Source organism: Protopterus annectens, chromosome 4.part1 (genome assembly GCF_019279795.1).
Source record: "Protopterus annectens isolate FY-2018-M chromosome 4.part1, PAN1.0, whole genome shotgun sequence".
Lineage (NCBI taxonomy): Eukaryota > Metazoa > Chordata > Ceratodontiformes > Protopteridae > Protopterus > Protopterus annectens.
Genome location: NC_056734.1, coordinates 36,137,012 through 36,157,878, shown reverse-complemented (window position 1 = coordinate 36,157,878; position 20,867 = coordinate 36,137,012). Strand labels below are relative to the sequence as shown.

At 37.4% G+C, this 20,867-nt stretch overlaps 1 protein-coding gene across 1 annotated transcript in view; it reads left to right on the top strand.

Moving 5' to 3' along the window:
- LOC122801170 (maltase-glucoamylase, intestinal-like) overlaps positions 1-20,867 on the top strand; it is a 516,102-nt gene that overhangs the window by 420,646 nt on the left and 74,589 nt on the right. The window contains exons 38-40 of the mRNA XM_044070733.1: positions 6,189-6,322; positions 16,015-16,049; positions 16,156-16,272. Of these exons, the coding sequence (XP_043926668.1) occupies positions 6,189-6,322; positions 16,015-16,049; positions 16,156-16,272 (286 nt within the window). The remainder of the gene's footprint in view (positions 1-6,188; positions 6,323-16,014; positions 16,050-16,155; positions 16,273-20,867) is intronic.

Sequence of the window (20,867 nt, the reverse complement as noted above, 5' to 3'; positions counted from 1 at the left end):
TATATATATATATATATATATATATATATATATATATATATATATATATATATATATCCACATGTGTGTGTGTGTCTGTGAGTGTGTGTGTGTGTGTGTGTGTGTGTGTGTGTGTGTGTGTGTGTGTGTGTGTGTGTGTGTGTGTGTGTGTGTGTGTGTATAAGTATGTATGTGTACATATATACATTGTAGGAGAACCCCTAGATGTAACACATTCCCTCTGATGCAGAAGCCCTATTACCACAGCCATACATTTCCTCATTTCCCACTGCAATGTTGCTGCCAGTCACCTGTTAGAGGGAAATACCTACTACTAAATCTCCAGACTACTATAACATAATAACGAACCTTGTTCTGCCATCATGCTTAGTGATTTAACCCTTTCATGAATAATTCTTAGCTGTGATGGCAGAGCACAGTGCAGTTGTGAATCATAGCACAGTAAGGTATAATGTTCCTCAACAATTGGCTATTTCTGGCTATCTGATGAAATGCTGTCATACTTCACAGAACTACCCCCTTCACACAGTACACAGCTGTGTACTACATAAACCTGCATGCCATTCATAGAAACCAACTAACTTCTGTATTTCATTCTTCATTGTCTCAAAACCCATAACCATAAATAACCACAGAGCACATAATGCTGGTGTTAACGGTTTAATGGCATGACCACAAAACTGAACCACTGAGCCATACAAACAATGAATGACAGTTAATCCTTTTTCAATCATTGTTAAGCCAGACTCTGAGGCATCAACATTATGGGCAGCCTCCATTTCCTGATGGCATTCTGTACAACCTCATTGGGTGGTTTTCCCATCCCTCCAAACCAACTGGCATACTGCTGGTGCCACCTTTGCTTACACTAACCATCTATTAATGCAGTGCTGAATATTCTGTCTGAACCATCATGCACCCTGCTGTTTTGCCCAGGAATGAAAGTGATGAATGAAAAAGGGGAGGCCTCACAACCACCTCTAACCAGCCTGCTGAGATGCAGCTTCTGTCTCCCACCCCTTTCCTGACCGTGACCTCTGTTGCTCAGTGACTCCAAAGGAGCTACTAATAGTGTGGCTGACAGACTTCTTGGTGTACAGTAAGACTAAGAGAAATAAGATCTGTTATCATTTACCATACATCAGCACTCGTGACTTAACAGCAAACAGGAGGAACCTTTGTGCATTGTCCCCCACTTTGATTGCATTATAATTACATATTAATCATTATCTTTATACATAAATTCCTTGAATTCATCTAATATGCATTTTATTTACTTTTTTTTGTTTTAATTTATATGTTCTCTCCTTTAGCCTATCATTGTCACCATACAGGTTGAGAGTCAAATAGTCCCAACATTTCCTACAAAGAAGAAAACAAATGCAAGTTAACTATTACTATTGGCTTTTTAAAATACTGTCTCCATACCTACACCATTTTCATCTTACAGTATACCTGCCATTGCCACACTACATGAAAGAAACACATGATCCCAACATCTCAGCATTTCCTACTAGGGAGCAAACAAATGCAATCTAACCATTACATTGGCATTATTAAAATGTTGAGTCAGTTTCTGATGTGTGTCCTACATCTGGTGTACATCTATCATCCCATTCCCATCTTTTCTTTTTTTTGAAGATCAACAAAGTAAGAGACAAGTGCAAGTTAAACATCAACTAAAATCATATGACAGGAGCCCCTCAGAATGAAACCACGTTAGATATTTACCCAAATTTTAGGTGCCTATGGGCTGCCAAACATAATGCAGACACTGAGCAATTTATTTACACTCTCAAGCAATCTGGAATGGAGCTGGCTTTAATGATACATCACTGAACATCCTCAATAATAACAAGCCAAATGGAATAGGAGGAGGAAAATATTCTGCAGACATGAGGTCCAAGAAAACTCTGGAGGCATATGCAAAGTATAAACCTAGTTGTAATCATTTCTAAATACTGGTACAAAAAGGGTGAACCAGCTGTCAAAGAATGACCTGACACAGAATAAATCTGGACCCTATCCATCACAATAAGGAAATAAACAAAAGGTCAAAAAGAGACAAGAACGTGCTGAAAAACTATCCTCAACACTACTGATAACACTAGGAGGAAACAGTAGGGCAGTCAATATAAACAGCCAAACCTTATGAAACAGATTATATACATCTGACACCCTACAGCAGTGACAAAACATCTGACCTAATGAGTGACCTAGAGACACACTTCACAAGTAAAAGTATCCTGCACTGAAGAATAGGAAGTAAAGATTTCTGACAGATTACATGCTGGTTCTACTCCACTGATTGGTCATGGACCAAGTCCCCCCTACTGCTATTGAAATGGAGGCTTCATATTGCTTTTAAAATTTAGGCACCATTACATCTACACAGTGAAAGAAAGAAGTAGCTTTCAAAATGAATGGTCAACCTGCAACTATGACGTTTGATCCAATTTTATTAACTTCAATGGGTTTGGTCAAATGATACAATCACCTACCAGAGTTGGCAAGCACAGTAGAAAGCAATCAATACTGGCTTGGACCCTTACAAATAAACCTTCCCTCTGCTATTAATCTGGCTGTCCCCTTACAGCCCAAGCGATCACCGACTCCACCTACCAGATTAGACAACCAACCATCTCCTTGTTTCTTAGCTATTTGTCTGACCGTCAGCAGGCAGTCAAGTGGCATAATGAGCTCTCTTCCCTTTTACCTGTCTCTTTTGGGGTACCTCAAGGATACATACTCTACCCACTGCTTTTCACTATTTTCATCAATAAACTATCCTCAGTCACTCAACATACAACCATTGTTCAATACACGGATGACTCATCACTTATTTATTCAGCTCTCTCCATACCAGCAGTCCTACAAACAACACAAAAAGCTCTCAGTGACATTAAAATGTACATATCTGACTCCTAACATGTTCTCAGTCCTAATAAAACTAAGCTCTTGCTTCTTACTAGTAACAAAACACATGATCACCCCTTTACCATCTATTTCTCCAATAAAACAATAATAAAACCAATGCAACACAGCAAACTCCTCAGGGTGACCATTGACTGCAACTTTAGAGTTGACAAGCACCTAGCCATAACTGTCAAAAATGTACACTCCAAGCTGTCTCACTCTGTAGAGCCAAGCCTTTTCTAACTGACTCCACCAGAATTGCCATATCCAGAACTCATCTAATTTTCACCCTGCTATTTGCTTCACCATTATTCACAAACCACAGAAAATCTGATTTAAACAAACTTGAGTCCTGGTATAACAAAATAAGATTTGCTTCAAACCTCTCATAAAGATCTCACCATTGCACTGCACTACACCAACTAAAATGACTTGAACTTCCCAATCCTCTTACCGTTAACCAACTAAATTTCACCCATATCATCTTCCACCACGCAAACAACTGCTCTGCTCTAAAACACCTCATCCAGCCCTACTCCACCTGTAGATCCCTATGATCTTCCAACAAAATCCTACTAAAATAACCAAATCCAACAATAGCTACGAGGATTCCCTATTCTCAAACCAGGTATCTAAATCTTGGAATTTCATACCCCAAACAATAATCAGTAACACCATTTCCAGATGTAAATAACTTCGAAAGGGATTCCTTACTGACAACTGGCTTTGCTCTTCTTCTAAGCCAGGCTAAAAATAAATGTCTTCTTACTTCTGACACTTCCACACTAGGCCTCTCTCTCCTGTTCTGTCTCTAGCCTACCTTATCCAGTTCCTCTCTCTTCCTTTTTTGCTTCTTCTTTTTGTACACAATGCTGCGTGTCATAACACTTCCAGCATCCCCCTCACCCTTTCCTTTTTGTACTTAACACCCAGTATGCAATTAGTTTTATCTATCATGAGATCTCTATGCCATTTACACTGTACATGTATAATAATCAAAAACATGCCTGTCAGCTTCTAAACTCTTAGCTTTATAGATAGCCTTTTCTGATTCCCTCCACATTGCTAACATTTTTTTCTTTCCTTCCCAAGTTGCCTATAACTCAAGTCTTCAGTTAATCTGTTATAGGTATCATATTCTTTGCTACTACTTTTTTTACTCTGAACCATTTATGTATCACATATGTATTATTAATCATCTCTAGTAGGTTTTAACTAATCATCTTAAATATGCTTGTATTGATAAATAATACATTTCTTTCTCTCTTCTGTGAATATTCTACATTTGCAAAAATGTTTTATTGTTAAAAACAAAAAAAATATATACATTTTTTGTATGGAGTTTTTTCTCCCCAGGCCTCCAATGTGTCATTGGCCCAGTCGGACATTTATGGCAAACAAATGTAAAATAAATAAATAAATAAATAAATGTAGATGCCCTTTCCTACCAACCAACACCTAAAGTAATCCCTCCATGCAAAAACCTCTGCAAATCCATGCAAACTAATGAATAAAACATACACCCATAAAAAAGCCTGAAATCTCTGGAGAATATTTAACAATCTTCCAGCTTGGTACATGCCAGTCCTGTGCAAAATATTGTTCCATTAGATCATCTAGACATTTAGCTATGAGTCTGAGAAAGGACAAATGAATTTTGATAGAAATGCCCACTTCAAAAAACTGTACCTGGGCACTGCTTACTGGAAGGAGGGGGGGTGGAGTAATATCTAACTTGAAATGATAAACTGTAAAAAAATATAACGAAGGACAGAGATGCCCCCAACACCTTTCTGGTACTATTTCTGCCAGGACTGGTTAAAGACAGTAAATCCCTTCTCCCACATACTGAGTTCAGGTGGAATTGTGATGAGGTTGTGTTAATCCACAAAGACCCTGCAAAATCTGACTAATTGTAGTCAAGATAACTGTTAGCTTAAGCTGTACCTACCACGGATGTACTTTACAAAAAATGTCAATTACAACTTTAGCTAAACAGGACTAGAATAACAGTAAGGACTGTAACCACCAGAACTGGGCATCATTTGACTAAAGTGCAAACTACCTTTATAATTATCCAAAGAAAGTCCTATGAGATATGCAAGACTGTTCTGGAATTACCCCTATGGATAACCAAGCTTGAAGAGACACATAATGAACATTTCCTTTGCACTGGGCAAGAAGGTAGCCAGTGTTTATCAGTTTAAAACCCTCTAGATAACCCCCCATCCCAAATCCCCAGATGTAAGTGAGAAATGTGAAGTTCTTCTGAGATGCTTGCTCATAAAGCTGTAAAGTAAATCCAAATGCATTCTGCAAGCAGATGGCAAAGATAAGGTACATATCTGCCTAAACAAATCTCCCCATATAAGTTTTATTACCCTGTTTAAAAATGTGTCAGTTGGACTCAAAATACTTCTCCAGATGTTTCTGCCTTACAGACAACCTGCTAATACTTAGTGAACAGTGATATGTGATGACCTACCTAAACCAACAATTTGATGAGCAGCAGACTGGAGTCACCAAAGCCACATAGATTGCTTTTACAGGCTGGTCAGCACGCTAATAATTCCCAGTGATTTGTCTGCAGAAAGGGTTATTCTGACTTCATGGCAAACTCACCGAATGTACATATTTCCTCCTGCCCCTTAGGGTACATTCCGATTGGTCTAAGATGCTTTGTATCGGAATCAGAATGAATGAATGAATGAATGTTTTAACACAGTCCAAAGAAATTTGATGTCCAGGTGGCTGGACTGGTCCTAAGACACTTTTTAGCCATGCCCAGAATGCAAATGAAGAGTTACAGAGATATAGTAGAAATGACAGTCATTTATGCAACTGAGAGTAATTCAAATACAGAAAATTTCAAGAATAGAAAGCAGTCAACGCAATAAGTAATCCAGCATGTTCTGTGTTGCATATGATACAATGTAATAAAAATTTATAACATCGTACATAGGCAGCATTATTAACATGTTGTAATGAACAGTAACACAACTGTTTATATACTTATAGAAAGAGAACATATATGCATAGGGATGCACATCTAACAACTGATGTACTTTCAGCAGCTAAGCACATTGATATTAGACTTGTTCTTAATTAAGCATCTAGTCATGGTTTAGACGTGTCTGTTGTACTTTCTTTATGTCATTGAGTTAAGACTGATATCCTAATTGATCGCCTAAGATGAAAACATTTAGTTTATAGATGCATATATCTGTATTTGCAGTTTAACAGTATTGTTTTTTTTTTTTTTATCAAACCAGGGCACTGTATGAAACAACTGGCCAGAGAGGAGTTGTAGTAACTCGGTCAACATATCCTAGTAGTGGGAAATATCTAGGACACTGGCTTGGAGACAACAAGGCTACATGGGATCAGTTGGCCAAATCTATAATTGGTATGTATTGTCTGTATAATACAAGAGTTTCTAACTCCTTTTCAGTTTTTATTCCATTTGTAAAATACCATCTTTATTAAGGAAACTAACTGAAAGAATAATTTTGTTTTATGTTTTAAGTGTAAGAATAATTTTAGCCAGAATATTATTTATTAATTTATGAATTTATCAAAAATAGAGAGACAAACTACCAGATCAATAGAGAATGGTAATACGATCATTAGTTTCGGCTTTGGCTATTTGCTGATTTTTTTTTCTGAGTCAATTTGTTTGCCCAGACGAGTTTTTCCAACTCACAAAATGTTCCATAAAGAATGTAGTTATTTATTTATTTACTTATTTGTTTACATATAGAACTGTATGATCTTTCTGACTATCTTGCAGCATCACTTTCTAAACAGCTTTTAAGTACAAGTACACCAAAGGCATACCATTGCAGGAAGGTATCTTAGGGATCTAAGGGAAAAATCGATGGAGTTGAATTTTTGCTTTTGAGCTAAAAGAAAGCAGATGCCACAGTTTAAAAGCTTAAAACAAATTTACTAAGATGCAGGGCTGATATCTGAGAAACTGGTAGACAGTATGCTTGTTGGAAGGTAAGATAACAGTGTTATCTGTGTTCACTGAGGAACTAAGCATGCACACATTATGGAGTATTATTTAAAGGTGTGATGCCTCAGGGTTAGGAATGAAAATATTTTTACCATTTGTTTTATTCTGAGTTTCTTCTCTGCAAAAGTTTTAATAGTATTAATTTCAGTATGACTCTTGAAAGGATAATGTGTGACGACCCAGTTAAAATATATTGGCTTAACAAGGCTTAACATAAAAGGCCATGTCAAACCCAGAGCTGTTGGACATGCTACACTTAAGGAAATCCCAATCCCTCAGAGCCACACGCTCCAGGGATCTAAACCTTGTCATCACAATAAACAAAACATGCTGGAGAGATAGGTTCCTGACCCAGAGACTCCCCAGACCCTGGAATAGATTGCCCATACATGCCAAGCAGAGTGCCTCTTTGGCCCTCTTCAAAAGGAACCCTGACGATTGGATGGGAGAAAGGAAATTCATCCCGGGGATCACGTCAGTCACCCTGCTAGACAGGTGTCCAGGGAAGTAAATAGTGTGGGAAGAAATAGCCAGGGAATTGTTATGGCTAGGCTTGTATAGGCCCTAGGGCTGATAGCCTAGTACCAACCTATGAACCTATTGGTACTGAAGAGTTAGGGATGGAGTGAAAGAGAGAGAGCTAAAAGTATATTCCAAATGAACCTAGAATAAGCATTCCATTGCCAGTGTACAACAATGAACATATTGAGAAGTGTAGATAGTACAGAAGCATGAAACATATGTCACACTGCATGAAAGTGCTAGAGATGGTGATTGACAAAGTAATAGAAAGTAACATAAGATATCAGAAGTTCTGATTCACATCAGGATGCAGTACAACTGACCTGACATTTGCAGTGAACCAGTTGAGAAAATTTTGTAGATGTTTGAAAAAAAAAAACATTTGAATATTTTTTGACTTTGAGAAACCATAAAACAATGCACCAATAAAACTGATTTGCGTAGTCTTCAAATGATGAGAAGTCCTGAACACATTGGTAGAATTACAATAGGCTATGTACAGACACCCAATAACACATGTAAGAAGAGTGCTCAGATAGATAGAGGAGTTCTTGGTGATAGTGGATCTACACCAAGGCTTATCTCCAATCCATTGCTGTTAATTCTGGTGAAGGACTACATTAGCAATAAGTTCAGAGGGTAATTAAGAAAATTGTTGCATGCATATCATGTGGCACTTCAAGGAAACTTTCAAGAGGAACTTCAGCAACTGATAGAGAAATGGAATGTAAAACTGAAGGTGCAGATGATAAAACTGAGTGCAGAGAAGATAGTGAGCATGGCAGATAATGGGGGGGTTGGAGCAGAAGAAGCTTAAAATTTAGAAAGAAAAGAACATGGTAGAGTGGTTAATAGCTTCTTGTATTTAGGAAGTGCAATTAAGGAAAATGGAAATCTGAATGAGAATGTGTTGCAGCCAAGTGATGGAAAGTATCAGGGGTAGACCGAGACAGAAGACTGACAAAGAAGGTGTAATTAATTTGATAAAAAAAGCAGCGGTGTGACTAGTGCTACTGTAAGCAGCAGTGTGACCAGTGCTACTGTAAGCAACAGTGTGACCAATGCTACTGTAAGCAGTGGTGTGACCAGTGCTACTGTAAGCAGCGGTGTGACCAGTGCTACTGTAAGCAGTGGAGTGACCAGTGCTACTGTAAGCAGCGGTGTGACCAGTGCTACTGTAAGCAGCGGTGTGACCAGTGCTACTGTAAGCAGCGGTGTGACCAGTGCTACTGTAAGCAGCGGTGTGACTAGTGCTACTGTAAGCAGTGGTGTGACCAGTGCTACTGTAAGCAGTGCTGTGACCAGTGCTACTGTAAGCAGCGGTGTGACCAGTGCTACTGTAAGCAGCAGTGTGACTAGTGCTACTGTAATCAGTGGTGTGACCAGTGCTACTGTAAGCAGCAGTGTGACCAGTGCTACTGTAAGCAGCGGTGTGACCAGTGCTACTGTAAGGAACAGAAACCAGGGCAGTGACAGCAGAGTAAATGAGGAAGCCTGAGTGCTGTAGGTGAAGTGTCTGAAACATGTGGTAGGATGCTCACACTGGGACAGATGAAGAAATGAGGACATCAGAGCTGAAGCCAAAGAAGCCCCAATTACATAAAAGCCAGGGAGAACAGACTATGACAGTTCAGTCAGATGTGAAGGCAAGCAGGGAACATTTTAAATAAGCAGATTTGGGACAGGTAGGAAGAAGGCAAGAAGAGACAATGATGAACAAATAATCAGTTGATGGATTGCCTGAGGGAAGACATGAGACAAGAGGGCATAACTGCTAGAGAAGATAGGAGAATGGTTCTAAATACAGAAAAGTGGCATCTGCTGATATAATATTTTATTTCCATGTAAAATAGGGAAGAATGGGTTGAGGATGATGGATTATGATGACGGAACTTATAATAATAAATTAGAAGGTCTGATTAGTCTCTTTAGGGATCAGTGAAGCATGGAGTAGCTTTGGTAAAGTTTAGTATAAGCTGTTCACTATAAGTTAACACCATATAATGGTAAAGTCAAGACTGCAAGTTTGTCTGGACTGCTGTATATGTTTTAGCACATCTGAGTAGTATTAAAGCTTCAGCTTGTCGAAGAACATGAAAATCTTTATTATATCAAGTAAGGCCATAATGCCGCGGTGGGACGACAGTAGCATTATTACCTCACAGCAAGAGATTCTCCTGTTCGATTCTCGGTGTGGCTTGGGAGTGCCATCTGTGTGGAGTCTGAATGTCCTCCCCGTGGTTGGGTACTGTTTGAAAGACATGCGTGCATAAATGGGCATGCCTTCTTTGAAGGTTGGGTGTCGAGCTGGCATCTCGGCGTTTCATAAAAATCTACTGCTCTACTGCCAATCATTAGCAGACCAGAGTTCAGCTGTGGCAACCCCTTACCAGGAAAAAAATGAAAGACAAAAAAATATGAAGTAAGGCCATCATCACTATGAAAAGAAGAAGACTGAACAAAGGCCTCATCAATGGATGGTGTTTGAGTTCAAGATGGTGATATCAGAGTGAAACCTATAATAACTGGTAAAGTTTTTGATTAAAGATAGTTCCCATTTTGGGACTTGGAAGCTTTCAACAAAGCCAAGTTTAGGTGGTTTGTGTAAGAGAAGTGAGTTGCATACCTAAACTATATTTCCTAAAACAACAGAATAGAACTTTCCACTTCTGAAACAAGAAAAGGTTAAAGTGATACAGATGCATTGATCTACATGAGGGCCACACCACTTAAAATGCATCCCCTAAATATCCTAATATATATTAACAGCACAGTTGAACAACCACAACACCAGCATAATCTACAAAAGTGCAAAGCTAAACAAATATGTTACAAGCATCTGCTCCATGATGTCTGTTTTCTTGTTTCAAGCTGATGTTTCAATTTAAAAAAGCAAACTACAAAACAGCAGTGTATTTGTTTGAAGAAGGCAAAATGAAGTTGGAGTTTTATGTTATATATGTACATTTTCAATATTATTTCCTTTTGAGTCCATATTAGAGTTTGAGAATTTTATATATATATATATATATATATATATATATATATATATATATATATATATTAGGAAGACACAATCTTTTCTACAATGAACTATTGTCAGTTCCAGGTTAAGTTATTAAAAGTTGTGAGAAGAATATGGGTTCCAGAAAAGAGATGCATGTGATACTATTTCAGACAGCTAGTTTAGATAGTTAAGAATTCTGAAATCTTTGTCAATACTCCAGACTAAAGACATCAGTCTTTAGTCTAAAACTTTCCTTCTGCACAAAATGCCCTGCAATGAAGCTTTCTCTCCAGATCTCTTTTGCTATCTGTATTTTTTCCATTCTGACAAACAGCTCCAGGCTATGTTTTTGCAGTTGCCTTAACTGGAAATTTTCACTGTTCCTCTTCTCAGATGATACTGCCTGATTGTAGACTGAGTTGATCATGTTTCTACATCTTTTAAGTCAGTACCTTACAAACCTTTCTGATTTTCACAGAAATTTTCTTCCATAACTAATCTACCACTCATTCTAATGCAATGTTACCTCATCCTGGACAGAGTCAGTATTCATAGGCAACTTATGCAATGCACAGTGCACTTCTGTACACGAAGGAGCCTCTCACAGATATGTTGTGATTCACAGTGCTTGCTAGTGCTACTGAAAAAGAAGGAAAACAGTGCAGGCATGTTTGTTTACAAATGGCAATAAAATGACATGAAAATGAAAGTGTATGGTCTAATTAGTGGAGACTGAGATTCAGATATGTGCCAAGGAAGGCACTTTGCAAATTGGGTATCGTTTCATTTGGGGAGGGCTTGCTGATTGAGAACGGTTAGGAATGAGTGGTTAAAATGGGAAACGGCATCATCTAGAGGATGGGTTTTAGAGGGGAACCAGTCAGTATGCTTTAAGTATTCGGAAAAAGTTAGAGGGTTGAAAGAGGAGAGGATGCAGGTTTGGATGTGGTGGTGTTTATGCAGTGGAGATGGGAGATGGTTGGCAAAGTCTGGTAGGTGATCGCTGAGAGGATCATGTAATGTTCCAGCTTTGGTGAGAAGGTTTGGGTGAGTTGTTAGGATCTAGAAAATGATGGTAACAGAAGTACCATCTTTATTTGGTCTGGCTGGAGATTCTATTAGTTGGGAGAAGTTGTACAGGTTGATTGTGTGGGATGGGGCTTCAGAGTTAATAGTATTCCAGTTGATGTTCATATCACTGTGTATATAGGTTTCATTTTTTATATTGGAGGAGAACCAGGACAGGATATTTTCAAGAGTTTTGATATTATCACCAGGGGGAATATAGAGGGCAGCGATACATATGGACTTGTGGTTGTGCATTTTTAGTAAACAGATTATAATTTCAGCATTGGCAAAGGTTGGTATTTTATTGGAGTAGAGAGTTATGTTATGGGAGGTGGGGTAGATTATTGCTACTCCACCTCCTTTTTTGTGGGCTCTGTCATTGTGAATTATTTAGAAACCTGGTGTAGAATTTCACTATATTTTATATAGGTTTTTAGCCAGGTTTCAGAAATAGCAGTAATGTCAGGGGTGGTTATAGGAGAGTCAGCTATTGAGGTTAGGGATTTTGTTTTTTAGGCTTTGTGCATTAAGTATTATAAGGCAAATGGACTTTGAGTTTGTGGGCTGAGTGGAGAGTTTGGTGAGATTGATGTTAGAGATGGGTCCAGGATTGGGGTGGATGTCACCGGCTAGTGAGAGAGAGATGTTCTGGAATAGAAGAGTGAGGCAGTGTGTTGGGCAAGGGTAGCTTGGGTTGTGTGAGAGTAGTGATTTTCTGGTACTACATTTAAGATGGTAGTACAGAAGGGGGTTGGGTTGGGAGCAGTTTTGGTTTGAAGAAATAGATTGGGTTAGAGGTAAAGAGTTCATGTGAGATGGATGAGTAGGATGGGAAGTGAGGTTGATGGTAAGATGTAGTGGAGTGCGTGCGAGAGATATGACAAGGGTTGGGAAAAAGTGTGAGATAGGTAAGAGAAGAGAGAGAGATTAGTAGGGCAAATGGGGTTATAGGAGGAGATGCTATATAGAGCATTGTAGGAGGGGTGGATGTTTGGGGTGATGTAAATCTACAGGTGGGTAGGGTTTGGCTTAGATGTGTTGTGAATGGAGAGGTGTTGGGTGGGGAGGAGTCATGGGATGTATAAAAGTACAGGTAGTGGATGCGGGTGACATTTGGTGGCAGGGTAGGGGAGTGGAGTGAGACCAAAGGGCAAATGGAGTGGGTTATACCTTCCGAGAGGAACAGCAGTCACCAAACAGAAAACAATCAGTGAGAAAGTTAGCAACTACAGAAATAGGGCAGCCTTTTGTTTTGGTTTGAGTGTTACCTTTCTGTTTGGTTTTATTATTTTTGCACCACTGAGAAGTGGGAAAATAATGTAGATATGCCAGGGGCTTTAGGAATGAACATGCAGTAAGTGCAAACTACTGAGGGATGCCCATAGGACAGACAGAAACAGAGTGTAGTCAGGCAGAGGTTTTTAGTATTTAAAGATGGCACCGCAGGTCGGGGAGAAATAAGTAAGCTGTGCAGAAGAAGAGAGAGGGAATAGACAGGATTGACAGGGCTGGAAAGCTTACAATAAGATTATGTTAGGAGACCGAGAGAAGGGGGGAGCTAAGAGCCAGGGCTTGGAGAAAGCTGTGAGAGAACAGGTTTGACAGGGCTAGGAAACTTACACTAGAATTATTAGAACAAGAAAAGGAGGGGGGTGCTATGGACCAGGACTTGCATAAATCATTGAGAAGAGAAAAACAATCAACCAACTAGCCCAGGTCAGTACCTAAAGGTGTCTGTTTATCTGTGTTTATTCAAAAGCAGATTTAGTAGAGCATCAGGGAAGTAGAATATAAAATAAATGTAAAGCTTTGGGAAACTGTATATATTTGTTACAATAAACGGGAGAATAAAATATAAGAATATAAAAGAAATGTGATATACAAGATAAATAAAATATAAGAATATAAAATACATGCAAAGCTTTGGAAAAATGTATATATTTGTTACAGTAAATGGTAGGAAAAAGGGGGGAGTCCAGTAGTGCGCACAGCAGAAGAATCAGTAGGAGTATCACAGAGAGAAGATTATAATAGACCTACATTGCTCACAGTCTGTTGATAACTGTAGAACTTGCAGTGGCTTTTGTTGGTTTGTAAAGGGTTCTGCTCTCTGTGTTCTTGTATGACAGTTGCTTCAGGTTTTTTTTTTTTTTTTTTTTTGTTGGATCTTTGAATGTGAAATATTCCAACAGTCGGAAGCAGAGTTTATGCTGGAAAGACTTTGAAAGATATGGTATTTGACACATACTGTTTTTATGTACTGGAATTTTAAACTTTTATTCAGTTATTCAGAGCAGTGCTCCTAATAAAGGCTATTGCCTCTGGCAATTCCAGGATATACTAAATGGGCTACCATGATGGACTGCATCTACGCTGTGTCTCTCATTTGTCTGCGTATCACAGCAGCATGCACTGTGTCAGTGTTTTATCATGCACTTGCACATGTGCCTGTAGCTTAGATATGAGGCTGTGGGCCCATTTCCTGCTTTCTGCTATCATAAACATATGTGTCCTGGGCCTCACTACAGATGTACTCAACCAGCCAGCCTTAACTACTGGGCATGCAAAGAAGGTTATTGACTGTTATACTGATCTTTATAACCCATAATGACCATCTGATAGATCATATTGACATCCATCTATACCATTCAGCTACTAGCAGTCTGCCCTTACAGCCAGGTATATCCAATTACACTATGCCACAGTCATGCCCCTGTGCATTTTCCACTGCTGTCACTTACCACTGGAGTAGCGTCTGTTTGTCTGTATACAGTCCAAATCTATCCATTTAGTATTGGCATATCCAACAATGTTTTTCTGTACTATTTTGTGTCTGTATATGTCCACTGCCTACACTTCCCCATCTTTTACTCCCAGCTTTCCTTATCACCATTCATATCATCCTCTCTCTCTCTCATACTTTATATCATAAATCATAAATTCTTCAAAAATGCCATGAAATTAATAATATAAATAGAACCAAAGGAAGTCCTCATTACTGTACCCTCTACCTGAAATACCACTGTGAGGCATGATAAAAATAATTTTTAGTTAAAGTGTTTTGACCTAATGAAGATATGCATCATGGCATCTGACAAGATAAGTGCTGCAATTTTCTCATAGTCTATCTGTATTTATGTTGGCCACCTTTTCAGTAAACATCTTCATAAATGTTTTACTTAATCCACAGCCTAAATAAATTTAGTGTTTTTTTCTGGTGACATAATCTCAGGCAAGTGTCCATAGAATTTAATAGACATGTGTCTGTGCCTGTGTAACCTGTGTCCATTAGTCTACAAACACATCTAATGTTTTCCCTGAGATAATGTCACTAATGTTAAGGATCACCTTAATTCCTTAGTAGCAATAGTGGTAGAGAAAATGATTTTGGCAAAGTTTTTAGGTGCATTGAAAACATTCGAAATAGAATGAACATCCTAGTCAGCAGTTATGTACCACATATGATGCTGCCAATGGTAACCCATGCAAGTGCGACAAAACACTTTTAGCAAATATTCTGTTAAACACACTGAAAACGTATTATAGCCAAAATATGGTATACAGCTGAAGGAAAATGATTACTTTGTACCTTGGATATTAGGGCATCATGCAATAATATTTCTCTATGGGTAGGGTTTGAAGCATTGCAGTTTTGGCTTATGAAAGCTAATATATATGGCCAGCCATTAATATAATACCTTTCTGGTGTGTTTAACAGAATGTCTCTTAAACAGAAATGTTCTGAGAGGGACTTTGGTCAGTCATTTTGTTTCTGTGAATGCTATAGTCAATCAGTTGCCTTAGCCATGTTCAAGAAGACTGGTGCTGGACTGGGCCTATATCCATACTGCCCTTAATGAGTTTTATTAGTTCCAAATGCTAGCAACATGGCTGCCTTTCATGTTAATCTATTTCAACTAAATGAGTGTATGCTAGATTTTAAAATGCCATCAATGCTGTGATCAATAGCCTTGCTTTTGTTTGCTAGGAAAGACAGTAGCTGAATTGGTCTGCATTTTATTTTGAGCTTGGTGTCTTGATACTGTGTAACAGGCACTACCAGAGTACATATGATACTATGTAACAGGTACTACGAGTGTACATATGATACTGTGTAACAGGTACTACCAGTGTACATATCCACATTGTTTCTACACAATGCTTGTGTAAAAGGAATAATAGAAAAGTCAGTTCAGAGTATGGACTAGTATGAATGCAGATATTTTTACAATAAAGTTTAGAGACCATGCTTCCTATAGCAATTGAAAAAAAAAATTGTTTACAACCTTTACTTCCCATAGTGTTTCATCATAGTCATAAAACAAGGATTAGACATGTTCTACTCACATTTGTCAATTTAAATGCCGACAGTCTAATTACCAATATCTGTTTGCTTTTCTTTGTACATAAATGCATTTTAAATTATTCTAATATCTTATCAAAATAAACTAAATATATTCATCCGTGTTTCAATTTTTTACAGGTATGATGGAGTTTAGCCTTTTTGGAATTTCATATGTAAGTTTAGTACATCTCTTCATTTAAAACAGAATACAATGTTTTTGTGAATGCATAACATTTTCACTTATAAAATACAATTATTTTATGCTCTTTTTTTTTTTAGACTGGAGCAGATATTTGTGGCTTTTTCATGGATACAACATATGAGTTGTGCTTGCGGTGGATGCATCTAGGAGCTTTTTACCCTTATTCCAGAAATCATAATTCAATAGATCGAATTGTAAGTTCATAGTATAATGATATGCTATAATATTTAGATTAATGCCCTACTGTGGATGAAATGATGATAACTCATGATTTTTTGTTATGACATTCACAGATTAAAGTATCACATTATTAATATGCAATTTAATTGCAGTTTTTAAAATAATACAAGAATCCTTGGAGTGTCTCAGCTGCTGACATGTACTGATGCCGCCCCCCTTATATAAACATGTATTAATCAAATTAACTTTGTTTTACGAATGATATTATTCTAATTGCTGGGGCTGCTCCTCTGACAAATATAGACATTTTTGTTAGTGGGGCTTAATGAAGGATCAGCATTCTTCTTCTATGATTGTGGTGGTAGCCTTCTTTGTGTGTGTAGCTTGCATAGCAGTCCATAATACTGATAATCATAAAAACAATCCATGGAAACAGATATGGAAACAGCTTTTCCAGATTTTAGATGACAGGGATAAAAGTAAAATCACTTTTTTTTTTGCAACAAAGCAAGGGAAGTAACATATATGAATTTAAAGTCCATACTTAACAATCCTACTATGGTATGCTTCAAAGTTGCAGTATTCAGCTGTGAAGGGTTTTTCAGATAAAAGCTATACTTATAGTCACTAGTATTTCCAATAGCCTTTACCCACCCCTTCATTCCACCTTATGCCAGTTTGAAAAATTATGTGAACTGGATTTGACAGATGCACTTTCAAATAAAATTAAGCAAATAGGTAGTAATTTTGTAATGGAAAATAACCTGGAGTTGCTGGCTGAGTTACGTATGAAGAAAATAAGAGTTATGAAAACAGACAAGGGAGGTGGGTTAGTGTTTATGCATGAGGATGATTATAACTACAGGATGTTATGCATATCAGAAAATGAATCTTCTGAAAAGGTAACAATTGATACAGTAAATGTTGCCTATAGAATAGTGAAAGCTCATATAAATGAATTATCCATTGATACAACCATTGATATTAACCTATATGACTATTTGAATGTTGTAGTCCCATCTATACCAGTGATTTTTGGTTCACCAAAAATACACAAAAATCTTGAAAATTCACCATTTAGGCCAACAGCAGACAGAAGACAGTCAATTGGGTATGGATGTACAAGTCATTGATAGCAAGCTGAAAAAGTACCTAGCCATTGAAAAACAAATTTGTCATGACTCATGGTCCTTTTTAGAGCATATAAACAAACTTGGATATCAGAATGAGTTCAACTTCCTGATGACTGATGTCAGAGACCTGTACACTGTTATACCACAGGAACTAGGGGTTGAATGGGTCACTGACTTTCTAATATCAAAAAGAGCTGAGCATGATGAAATATATCTAATTGGGACCCCATTGGATATTGTATTGAAAAATAACCTTATCCTCTTCAATAGGCATTATTTCCTACAGAAACGTGGGGTGGAAATGGGGGCACCCATGTGGCGGTAGTTTTGCTAATATCATGATGGCACAATGGGAAAAACAATTTGTTTTAAATAATTCTATTTTCTCAAACAGATTCACTGGTATATTAAATACCTGGATGGCAACTTTTTAATTTGGAAGGGTGATAAGGAATCTGCTAGTAAATTTGTTGAATATATCAACAATACTACAGATTTCCTTCAATTTACATACCAATTTGAGAAAAATACTATTGCCTTCCTAGATGTCCAGCTTACAGAAGATTATATAAATAACAGGTATCTAGCTAAAATGTCAGAAACCCTCCTACACTAATACTTTCTTGCATTTTGAAAGCTCTCACCCTTTCCATCACAAGAGAGCAGTCATAAAGGGACAACTAGTAAGAGCAACCCATATGACATCTCTTGATGTTGAGTTTATTGAAGAATGCAATAAATTAAAAGAGATGTTTTTAAGGTGAGGGTATCCTTTTGACCTCATAGACCAACTTATTATGGAGGTACCTATGAAGAGAACTACTGGTTATTTTATCTCCATCCTAAATAGGGGACTTGGGTGGATAACTATAATTTGGATGAACAAATTGGTAGGAATGATTTCATAATTAGAAGGGCATGTTACTTATGCGACTAGTTTTATTACTTCATTTTCACTGGATACCCATTAAATTATGAGAATTCTTACTAAGAATTGGGCTGTAATAATAGAAGACCCAATAATTATAACTATAATGGACATACACCAAGAATAGTTTTTAGGAGGGATCAAACTATTAAACAAATATTAGAACATGCACCTGCTTTAACCACACACAACTCAGAGATGAAAAAATGTGGAGCTTGCCCCCAATGTAAATTCATTATGGTGGGTAATATAGTTAAAGTCCATGGGAAATTATATAGGTTAATAGATATATTTAATTGTTCCATGATAGGCGTTATATATTTAGCCCAGTCCCCGGCTTGTTTATCGTTTTACATTGGTAAAACTGAGAGACAATTTAAACAACATATTTACGAACATCAATACTATATTGGTAAACAAAATATTAATAATGCATTAGCAAAACATGTAGCTGAATGCCCAGGACATTCTTTCTATTATACTATAGTTGAACAAGTTAAGAAAAGCATAAGGGGAGAACCATGGACATTAGAAATGGAATTAAAGGAATTGTTATGGCAATTGAAAACAAATGCCTTTTCATTCCAATGTTTGAATGACTATTGTTCCCTGGGGAGCCTTTTAAAGTTGAAAGCCAGTGAGATATAATTTTTGCCCTGTTATTTTTATGTACATTTTTTTATATTTAGATGCATTGTTGTATTTACATATATACTCTTTTTTATATATGTGTATATTTAGGGGTGTATGCCTTTTAAATTTAATTCCTTAATTATTTTAGATTAATGATGTCACACGTTAATTTGTATTTAAGTTGTTTAATGTGATTATTCATTGTCGAAGAAGTTCAGGAATTTGGTCTGGAAGAAAGCGCTTATGGATAATAAACTTGTGCTTGTTGGTTTGTACTGCGGGTCCTCTCCATCTTTTTTTTGGTATACAGTAGCCTTTACCACACAGGTATGGGTAAGTTTCATTCGTTTCTCAAGAGCTTCTATCCTTATTCAGATTTCAGGGACACCATCTAAACTGCTTTCTGTAGCTCCCTGCAAACTGCTCTTTGGTTCCCTTGTTGTCAACCCAGAGGAGGTCAGGAATCTGATTTCATCATAAGCGATGACCATTATATTTCCCAAGTCTCACCTGTTCCTCGTGTGTTGCTATAGAGACTTCTCTTTTTATTTTGCCTGACTGCTTGGCTGACTGTCTGCTGTCTATATCTCTTTCCCATGATACTCCTTTTATTATATGAAAAAATAGCCTCCACTATCCCATAATGAATGCTGCATTCTCTATGCTTAGCATATAAAATGCCACCATTGGTTATTAGATGCTTTTCAGTTCTCTTCTTAGCAAAATAGAGACTATCACAGCTGTAGCTTTTGCTCTTTGTAACAACAGCTAAACTGTTTAGTGAAGTTTTCTCTTGAGGGTAATGCTGGATTTCCACAACAATTGTTTTGTCCAAAAAGCATGCAGTTTTATTCTTTTCTAAAAACATTAACAATAATCCATGCCTTGGTATGGGTAATGCTGTATTTTCCCACAGTTAGCATGGCTTGATTATGAGGGCAAAGGCCATGGGATGAAAATCAGTCAGGAATAACAGTGTTATTGACACACAGTACTCATTCATTGTTAATATACAATGCAATTATGTAAAATGGTAAATCACTTACCTTCTCAGTAATGGCAGGATATCTGTGAACTTATATATTTTATTTATTTATTGTTTTTGTTTACTGGGAAAGTATAGATGGGCACAGGGCTGCTTTTCAGTGGAGACCTGAAGAGAAAAGCTCCACAAAATGTTCCTTGCAACATAAATAAGGCATGTTGGTGAGACAGAAATATGTCAGAGGATCTCCATGTTCTGGAACAGGCTCTATGTGAAGTAGATTTCACCCCAACCCAATTTAAGCATAACATTGACCAATGGATAGGAAACTTAAAATTCTCCCTGCATCTAACTCACATTTTTCTGATAGACAGAGGCAGACAGTGCCTATGCCCAAACTAGCATAACCCACCTCCTTAAAAAAAAAATGATACCTAGGTACATAATTGGGTTGGATTGCATGGCTAGGAATATAAAGGCAGAGTGCCAGGGAGAAAAGCTTCACATAGTACAAAATCAACAGTAGTTAATAATAACAGTTGTGGTTGCAAAAGTCAAAACAAATTCATAGTTGTCAAAAAGTTAAAAGATTTACAAGTACAGAGTAAGATGATTACAAAAAAATTTAAGATGATTAAACAAGTGAAAGTAGGAAGATAGTTGTATAGGACTTATTGAATACATTAGGGACAGAACAAATATTAGATAAAAACACAGCCGACTGCTAGTGATTAAAAGTCTGTGACCTTAGCACATTAGTATTCACTAGGAACATAAGGAAAAGAGCCTAAGCTGGGTACAGAAATTAGACTTATAATTAACAAGAAGAATAAGGAAAGGGTACTCTTGGAATGTAATAAGAGTTCAAGGTGGACTGCATCAGTAACATAGCCAGTTGGTGAGAAGGTATGATTTAAGGTGTTTAAAAGT